This window comes from Gracilinanus agilis, chromosome 1 (genome assembly GCF_016433145.1).
Source record: "Gracilinanus agilis isolate LMUSP501 chromosome 1, AgileGrace, whole genome shotgun sequence".
Classification (NCBI taxonomy): Eukaryota; Metazoa; Chordata; class Mammalia; order Didelphimorphia; family Didelphidae; genus Gracilinanus; species Gracilinanus agilis.
In genome coordinates this window covers 749,347,370-749,357,629 of record NC_058130.1, presented here as the reverse complement: position 1 = coordinate 749,357,629, position 10,260 = coordinate 749,347,370, and the positions used below count along the sequence as shown (strand labels likewise).

The window sequence follows — 10,260 nt, the reverse complement described above, 5'->3', positions numbered from 1 at the left end:
GGAAGGAAGATAAAAGAAGGAAAGAATGAAGGATAGAAATAAAGAAGGAAAGGAGAAAGAGAAAGAAAGGAAGGAAGGGAGAAAAAGAAAGGAAGGAAAGAAGGAAGGGAGAAGGAGAGAAAGGAAGGAAGGAAGGAAGGTAGGAAAGAAGGAAGAAAGGAAGGAAGAAAGAAGATGCTCGAGGAGCTTCCATTTTAGTGGGGAAGAGAATGTGCCAAAAATTGTACATGTGAGATTTATACAATATAAGTAGAAAGCAACTTTATAGAGGAGGGTTCCAGAGTAGGAGAGGGAAGTAGAGAATTGAACTAGGTCTTAAAGGAAGCCAGGAAGCTGAAGAAGGGGAGAGAGAGCATTCCAGGTATGGAGGAAGCTATTGAAAAACCATGAAGACGGGCTAAAGAGAGGAGGTCCAGGGTTCAAATCTGGCCTCAGATACTTTCTTTCTGTATGACTCTGGGCAAAGTCACTTAACCCCCATAGTCTAGCCCTTACTGTCCTTTTGTCTAGGAACCAATACACAGCATTGATTCTTAGGTGGAAAGTAAAGGTTTAAAAAAAGAAGTCATGGAATTTGTCAATAGAGTGTGTTTAAGCAGTAATAAGAAGACCAGTGCCACTGGCTTGCTGAGTTCAGAGAGGGGAGTATTAGAAACTGGAAAGGTAAGAAGGTGCTAGGTTGCTAAAGGACTTTAAATAGAAACTTTCTGTTTGATCCTGTGGATAAGAGGGAGGCGTTGCAATTTATTGTTCAGCCGTGTACTTGTTCTTGAAGAAAATCTTTTGGTAGCTGAATGGAGGATGGCTTGGAGTAGAGTGAGGCAAAGGTTCCAACTAGTAGGCAATTGCAGCAGTCCAAGCATGAGGTGATGAAGGCTGCCCCAAGGTAGCAGTCAGCCAAAAATCATATCAAGTACACACTATGTGCCAGGCACTGTTCTAAGCTTTGGGGATACAAAAGGACCCAGGAGACAGCCCCTACACTCAAGGAGCTCACAGCTTAATGGGGCACAAGACATACAAATAACTATTTACAAAGAAGCTTATAAAGAAGATGGGATCAATTGGAGATAATCTCGGAGGGAAGACTCTAGAGTTAAAGAGGATCAGGAAAGGCTTCTCGTAGAAGCTGGCATTTTAGGTAGGACCTAAAAGAAGCCAAGAGGTCACCTAGCTGGGTTCATCTTGAATAGAAAAAAATGATACAGCCTGACCCAGACCTCTCATCTGCAGGGTTCACAGTTGTATGCCTCACAGTGTGTTATAAAAGAAGTTTTGGGGGGAGCATTCAGTAGACTTTGTTTGTTCACCTGTAAAAATGAGAAGGTTGGGCTAGACTAAACCCTTATAAGATCTTATAGCCAGAGGCAGAAGAGATCTAAGAAACTATCTCAGCCTAACTCCTAATTGGACAGACAAAGAATCTGAGGACCAAAAAAGTGATGAAAGGGCTTGCACAAAGTCAGCAAATTAAATTGGATGAATTCAATAAATTCAGTTTATTATGCACCTACCATGTGCCTGGCACTGTGCTAATCACCAGTGATACAAAAAGAGACAAAAGTTAGTCCCTCTCCTCAAGGAGCTTCCAATCTAATGGGAGAGACAACAGGCAAAGGAAGCTCTGTGCAGGATTAATAGGAAATGAGTAACAGAGGGGAGGTTATAGAATTAAGAGGTGTGGAGGAAGCCTTCCCTTGGAAGATGGGATTTTAGTCAGACCTTAGCAGAAGCCAGGGAGGTTAGTGGGTGTCCTCGAAGAGAGAGAGCATTCCCTCTCTGGGGGAAATGGGGGACAGCCAGAAAAAAGACCTGGAGCTGAGGGATGGAAAATCTTGTTGAGTCACTTGTTTGAAGAGTACTTGTTGGGGAAGGAGGTATAAAAAAAAGCTTGGAAAGGGGCTAGCAGTGATCAATGGCTTGAATGCTAAACAGGGATGCTCTGTGAATCCTGATAGTTGGAGTCAAGAGTGACATAGCCCAAATATCTCTGTATGGCCCTTTTTCTTTCCCTTCTTCCTTCCCTTCTCTCTTTCCTTCTCAGCACCTTTCTGGGTGTAGGTTTGGCAGCTTAGTGGGTGAGTGGTGATATATACAGGATTTATACAGGATGAAGCAGCTGTGAGTCCATTTACAGTATGTCAAGGTCTGTTCAAATTGTCTTTTGGATCATCAGTTTCTCAGTTGAGTAGGATTGCAAGAAGGGCCTTGACTAATTTGCAGCTCAAGTACGCTTATTCTCATTTTCAATAACAGTAAGATACATCCATGAGCAACAGAACACTATGGATTATTAGGGCACAGATTTATAGAATCAGAGGATCACAGAATCAGTGACACAAGAATCTTTGAGGTCATCTAATCCCATCACCTTATTTTGCAGTTGAAGAAACTGAAGTCAAGGGAGGTTGATAGTTCTGGAGCTGGAGGAGACCTCAGAAGCTATCTAGTCAAAATACTTCATTTTACAGATGGGGAAACTGAGGCCTGGATAGCAGGCAAGGAAACAAAAGTAATGATGTCAGTTATGGGATTTGAACCTACATCCTCTGGCTTCAAACTCATTACTCCTTTCATTGTGACACTGCCTACAGCATGGCCATTTGTATACTTGTTAAAAGGGTAGAATAAAGAGCCTCTTTCCTATAGCCCAAACTAATATGTCTCCCTTCTGATGTCATTAGCTGGTCCCTCCTTAGGACATGCTAAGAGATTTCTCATTGAACAATAGCCACACAAGAAATTAACTCAAGATTTCTTCCCATGAAGTGACTCCAAGTCACTCTGATGCATGGCAGGGTTTCTTCCCCATGATGCCATGGCAGGCTACCCACAACATGGTCACTGCCAAGCCAACTTTATTACTTAATCAAGTCCTTATTTTACAGATAAATAAGAAGCAAGTCTCCTCCCCGACAGTATTTATATCTAGACAAAAGGAGAAAGGATTCAACATAGCTTGGAGGATTGACCTTTTGAAGTTCAGCCCTAAAATGAAATGACTTTTTGGGAGGCCAAAAAAGAGGTACAAATTAATACTGACTTCTCATAGTACCTCAAGGAAGGACATTGGGTCTTCCTAAAATGTGTTGCCCAGATCTGAACACCTGGTATCTTAGAAGTGTCTCCTTAGGGCAGAATGTGGTGGAATTATAATTTCTCTAGTCTTAATTCCAATAGTCTTTGCTTAGACTATTATATTTCACTTACTGTGTCCCAAGATCCCATTCATTTTTTTTAGATGCCTGGCAGTTGTTGACTCATTGAATTTGTAACCCATCCCCAAACCCTACCCTGAGACTCTGTAGGGACACTTCAGCATGTTGTATGAAAGTTGAGTTTTTGAACCCCAAAGCCAGACTTTACATTTATCCCCATGAAATTTCATCTTATTTGCTTCAGCCCAGCTCTAGTGCTCTTCCTTCCCCTTATATCACAAAGAAGAGCTCCTTTTATTATCGTCTGTGTTTCTTACAGAAATGACAGTTTTTGCTCCCTGTCCACGGTGGCCCCATTTAGCCAATAATCCCCGATAGCCAAGTCCTGATGATTATACTTAGTCATCAGTTTTCACTTTTGCTCGTAACCTCAAGGATATTTCTAAATAATAAATCCCATGTCATTAACCACACATGGAAACATGACTATGGAAGATAGAGAGCCTTTGACAGCTGTTTTGACATACTGTTTATCATCGCAGAGATAAACAATATGTCGAAACAGCTGTCAAGTATTTTTAAGGTTAATCTCTTTTATTAAAGGAAACTAATGCTCATCATTGCTTCTTTCTCTCACCTTGTCTCAGTGCTTTTGAGCCAGGCAGATTCAAAGAGGCTTATTGACACATGCTTAGAGGGAAAAACGCGGGGGCTTCAGCTTTGGATCCCAGGGAGCCCTGTGGGAATTACATGCTTCTTAACAGCCAAAGCCTTTCCTGTGTGTGTGTGTGTGTGTGTGTGTGTGTGTGTGTGTGTGTGTGCTGCCTGTCATTTTTTGACAAAGGGAATTTTGTTTCTTCTCTTACCACAATGAAGAGAAGGCAAGAAAGCACTCAAACAATATTGGAAAAGTCTTTGGGGTATCCCTGTGATATATCACTCCTGTGAAACCTTTTAGTGTCTTTCTGCTACACTTGAATTCTCTACTGATTTCTTCTCCCAAAGGGATTTGTGGTCCACAGAAGATGCTGTGATGAAAGAATTATGCATTGGATTAGCAGATCAGGAGGGTCAGGGTGTTTAGACTGAGTCTAAGTCCAAGTCTTCTAGACTTAAAGAGTTGAGAAGAGCTGGGTTCAGGTATAGCCACTGAAACTCACTAATTTTTTTTTGTGTGTGTGTGTCTTCCTCAGGAATTCACTTTACTCTTCTGAGCCTCAATTGCTTCATTTGTAAAATGGGGATAATAAAATCTGTTGCACCTACCTCAGAGAGTTGTTGTGAGGATCCAGTGAGGCCACGTATGTAAAGAGCTTTGCCTATTTTAAGGTGCTACAGCAATACCAATTATTGGTTTTATGTAGCTGACCTTCTCCTTCCCCCTCACCCAGACTGAACTGACTCTTTGGTCCTTTTCTGGTCATGTTTTTTGAATGTTGATTTTTGAGAATTGCCGTTGTGACTTTAAGTTCTGTGCTTCCTAGCTTGAGGACAAGGGATTACAGAGGAAAAGAGGAATAAGGGAGAGATTTGTATAGCGTAGAGATGTAAAAATGAAAAGGAGGTTGGGTTAGTCTTGAGATAAGTGAAAGAAAACAGCCGTGCTCTGCTTTTATTCTCTGGATGTTCAGAGAACTTAAAAAGGGTCCCCTCATGGGGAATCTCTAAGGAGGACATTTTAGGATCCTAGATCTAGAACTGGAATGGAATCTCAAAGGTCATCTAGTCCAGTCCCCTCCTTTCACAGATGAGTAAACTGAGGCTCGAGGACATTAAGCCATTGCAGTCATGCAAGATGGGATCACAGTATCTCTGCTTTATAGTTGAGAGGGATCTAGACTATCCCCCACTCCTCTCATTTTATAGATGGAGAAACTGAGGCCCAGGGAAATGAAGAGTCTTGTCTAGGGTCACATAAGATAGAATTACAGACTTTAGAGGCCATCTAGTACAATCCCCTCACTTACAGGGGAGGAAAATGAGGCTCAGAGAGAGCCTCACCTAAAGCCACACCTAAGAAGGGATGAGATTTTAACCCAGGATCTCTGACTCCAGAGACATCGACACTGATGGAGAGAAATACTTCTGATTTCAGTCTTTGGGACAGTATTATTTCTCAGGCTAAACTGATGCTAAGTCAAGCCTTAGGGATTCACCTTGCCATCTCCCTCAGCTTCCTCTCCTTTCCCATTGGAGGGCTGGAGTGTGACAGACTGAACTTGTCTCCAAGCCTTCCTTTATAGAGCACAGAATGTGGACTTCTAGCTCACCCCACTTTGCAGCTGCAGCTCGGTTTCCCAGAACAAGATGGCCCTGCACTGGGCATCCACTGGTTCTCCCCTTCCTGCTATCTTGCCTTCCTCCATTTGATCATAAGTACCTGGAGGTCAGGGACTGTCTTTAAGAAATTTGTATCCCTTGTGCTTCATTAGCCTGGCACATAATAGGTGCTTAATAGATGTTGATGGAATTGAATTAAATGTATCATATCCCCATTCCCAACTGTAAATTCAATGAAAATAGTGACTAAGGGGCAGCTAGGTAGCATAGTAGATAAAGAGCCAGGCCCAGAGAAGGGAGGTCTTGGGTTCAAATCTGGACTCAGACATTTCCTGGTTGTGTGAACTGGACAAGTCACTTGAACCCTCATGGCCCAGCCTTTATTGCTCTTCTGCTTTAGAACCAATGCATGGTATTGATTCTAAGATGGAAGATAAGGGTTCAAGGAAAAAAAAAGAAAGGAAAATAGTGACCATATCTCATATAAAATTTAAATCTTGCTCCCGACATAACAGTATTCTGCACACAGTAGGTCCATAATCTGTTTGGTTTATTGAATTTCTGCCATAATCACGGCAGCTACTGTGTGATGTTAGACACATCACTTAACAGGTTTTTCATTCCATTCTTTTTAAATATAGAAACAATCTTTATGAATTCAGACTCTGTGGATTCAGGCTTTCAGACAATTCAGACAGACCTAGACTGAAATATTATCTTTGCTTAGCAAATCCTTTTTTTTTTTTTTAAATAGAGAGCTCAAATTCATCTGAACAGGATTGCAGAGGAATGGCTAAAGTATATGAAAATAAATCTTTCAGTGTCTTCAGCTGCTTCGAAAGTGTATATTTACATGCCAACATCTGATAGCTGTATTCTAATTAGAAATTCTTCTTATCTGTTTGCTGTAAGAGAACGTTACCTAAGGACGTTTTTCCCCCCAAGATTTAATCTGAATGAATGAATCAATGACCTTCATTAACCTTGTGTTCTAGTATAAGATAATAATAGCAGGTAATAATAATGAGAAAGGCCATGTGATGGAGCAGAAAGTATCCCAGACTTGCAGTCAGAAAAGTCCTGGGTTCAAATCACTCACACGCTAACATTTGCCAGCCTTAGAGCTGTACATAATTTATGCTACCTTTGATGCCTTCTGGGTGTATGGTCATTGGTAAGTCGTTTAACCACGCTATGCCCCTGGAAACTTTCTAAGAATCTAAGTCACAAATGAATTGCTGATCTGCATTGGTGGGGGGCTCGGTGTTCCCACCTTGGGAATTCTTAATCCTGATGAAAGTATGTATTAGATCAATAGCATGTCAGTATATGTTCAAGGCCATTCTGTGGAAGCTCAGAGATGAAGAAGGAAGTGCCATTTTGGACAGCATTCTTTTTAAGCTCTTAGAATCATCTTAGAATCAATCCGTGTATTGGTTCCAAGGCAGAAGAGTGGTAAGGGTAGGCAATGGGGGGTCAAGTGACTTGCCCAGGGTCACACAGCTGGGACGTGTCTGAGGCCAGATTTGAACCCGTCTCAAGGCCTGGCTCTCAATTCCCTGAGCCACCCAGCTGCCGCCTGACAGCATTTCCTTTTCTTTTTCTTTTTTAAAACCCTCACTTTCCATCTTAGAATCAATACTGTGTATTGGCTCAAATGTAGAAGAGCAGTAAGGGTTGGCAATGGGAGTCAAGTGACTTGCCCAGGGTCACCCAGCTGGGGAGTGTCTGAGGTCAGATTTGACTGACAGCATTTTTAAGGAAGGGAAGGTTTTGGATTTCCAGTCGAAGATAAGTTCCTCAAGAGCAGGATGTATTTTGACTTGGACCTTGTATTCCAGTGGCCACCAGAGTGACTAGCACATAGTAGGTGCGTAAAGAGTGCTTTTTGTATCGAATCACGTTGTGGATTTCTTGGCACTATTATAGTGATTAGATTAAACTGTGGATCTCTATAGCTGCATCTGGGTTGGGAAGCCGTTGTTTCATTTGGCCTCAGCGAGCTTGGATGGACATTTACTTTCCGTTTTATCCCTTCCAGGCATCTTCAGGGCCTCCCAGTTTTCTCCCAAGGTCCCCTCTGTAATCACTGTTGTCAGTTTGGATTTTATATGTATATCAGAGCTCATTTAAAACACCATCTGATAGAATAACCTGGACCATTTTCCTCACAGATGGAAATGAAGAAAAAAAATGATGACAATATTAGATAATGGCCCCGTGCTTGTAACCGGATATAACTGCCTGGTAGAAAGTTGAATAGTGTTATCTTCAGAAGAAAAGAGCAACCTAGAGAGCAAAACCTGTTCAGATTCTCCTTCCTCCTGCCGAGGGTGTTTACTTGTTCTTTGAAAGGCTGGCGTTTCCTGTGCTAGGTGGGAGTCTGGACAAGAAGGCCTTGAAGGTCCTTTATTGCACTGATTTTCTACATTCACACTTTGCAAAGAAGAAAATCTGGACTTAATAGAAGGGGAGAAAAAACAAACAAACATATTCTTCTTGCCAGTGAGACTTATTCAAAAGCGAAATGAGGGGGCAGCTGGGTAGCTCAGTGGTTTGAGAGTCAGACCTAGAGATGAGAGGTTCAAATCTGGCCTCAGACACTTCCCAGTTGTGTGACCCTGGGCAAGTCACTTGACCCCCATTGCCTACCTTTACCACTCACTCTTCCACCTAGGAGCCAATGCACAGTATTGATTCCAAGGTGAGGGTTTAAAAAAATTAAAAAAAAGCAAAATGAACTGTAGGTTTCCCCTCATTGGGAATACTTCAAACGAAGGTGAGATGACCACTTATTCCAGTGTATTGTGGGGAGGATTCTTTTTTGGTACAGTTCAGATTAAATGGGGCAGCTAAGTGGAGCAATGGATAGAGAGCCAGGTCTGGTGTCAGGAAGATTCATCTCCCTGAGTTCAAATCTAGCTGTGGGATTCTAGGCAAATCACTTAGCCCTGTTTGCCTCAGTTTCCTCACCTATCTGATGAGCTGAAAAAGAAATGGTGAACCCCTCTTGTATCTTTGCCAAGAAAACCCCAAATGGGGTCATGAAAATTTGTACATGACTAAAATGACTGAACAGTGGCAAAACATTTTATTATTATTATTATTAAATGGTTCCCGAGATCCCTTCTAACTGAAATTTTGTTTGATGTTAAGAATAGATTTTCCCCTCTACTTGAGAGCGGATGTAAGACCTGGGGAGGCAATTTGGATGGATCACTAGATTTGGAGTCAGAGGACCTGGGTTCAAATTCTACCTCTTTTACTAACAATGTAACCTTAGATTCACTAAACCTCTCTGATCTCGTTTCCTCAGTTAGAAAATGTGGAAGCTGAACTACATATTCGTGGTATTCCATTCCATGTCTAAATCTACAATCCTTCTTTATTGGGGGACCGGATTAGAGCTCGTTCTATGGAAGCAGTTGTGCTTTGGCCCCATTGGGAGGGACACATATACTGTGCCCTCCTGCCACATTCTGATATTCGTGACCCTCAGACTGAACTTGAAGAGCGGGCTGAGGAGAAGGGGTATGAAACCCAGAGGTATATAATGATTGCTGCCTTAATAAGAGGGCCAATTGGATGGATAGCCAATTTGGAGCTATAATAGAGACAAAAGGGTATTCCTGAGTCCCAGAGAATGCTGACATGATACAGTGTTCAAAGAAAACCTCCAATCACCCATCCAGGAACAACAATATCATCTTCTTCCCCAGTCCCCTCGCCCCGGTCGAAGAGCCCCCTCTGGAACAATCTTTCTTTCTCTTTCCATCTTAACTTCTACGCCCAAGATCGCAGATGAATTTCCCCAGGAGATTTAGAACGTGTATTTTTATTTTCCAGAATGGGGCGGCTGCATGATGTTGATTAACTTGTATCTCAGTGTCTTTGAGTTTTCCCACCTCGAGGTTTTTAAATCTATACCCCAATCTCCATGATATTATTGGAAGGAAGCCAGTGATGTAGTAGTAGGTAATCAATGCCCTTCCGCAAATGTGATATTGTGCACTGAAGGCTGGCAAGTTGCTAGGTTCAAATTTCTCTGAACCAATCATTTAGCCTCTAATACTTCCTTTTCTCCTTTAGGGGATAATAATAGCACCTACCACCCAGAGATGGGGTGAGGATTAATGGGAGAACATTTTCAAAGGGCTTTGCAAACTTTAAAACATTGTATAATGCTAACCATTATTTGTGGGCAGTTTGGTGGTACAGTGGATGAAGTGCCAGACCTAGCCTAGAGTCAGGAAGATCTGAGTCCAAATCTGGCTCCAGATAGTAGCCCTGTGACTAAACAAGTCACTTAACCTTGTTTGCCTCAGTTTCCTCATCTGTAAAATGAACTGGAGAAGGAAATGGCAAACTGAACTCCAGTATTTTTGCTAAGAAATCCCAAAAAGCATCATGAAGAGTCTGACATGACTGAAACAACTAAAAAACAAAATTATTATTACTATGATTATATCTCAGATATTTTTTGACCAACAAGGAATAGTGATACCATCATCATCTAGTCCTAAGTACTTTGTACCTTTTAGTCTAGGATCAGCCATTTCAGTAATGTCCAACTCTTCATGACCCAATTTGAGGTTTTCTTGGCAAAGATCCTGGAGTGGTTTGCTATTTTCTTTTCCAGTTCCTTTTATAGATGAAGAAACCAAGGCAAATAGGGTGAAGTAACTTGCCCAGGGTCACAGAGCTAGTATGCCTGAGGTCAGATTTAAACTCATGAATTTGAGTTTTCCTGATTCCAAGTCCAGTGCTCTATACACTGTATCACTCAGTCAACTCAATATAGTCTACAATTGGCTGCTTTTTC

General features: G+C 41.8%; 1 protein-coding gene across 1 annotated transcript in view; it reads left to right on the top strand.

Annotated features, from left to right (window-relative positions):
- Nucleotides 1-10,260, top strand: part of TMEM132B (transmembrane protein 132B) — a 421,888-nt gene that overhangs the window by 243,685 nt on the left and 167,943 nt on the right. Inside the window, exon 5 of the mRNA XM_044685397.1 lies at nucleotides 3,660-3,673. Within this exon, the coding sequence (XP_044541332.1) occupies nucleotides 3,660-3,673 (14 nt within the window). The remainder of the gene's footprint in view (nucleotides 1-3,659; nucleotides 3,674-10,260) is intronic.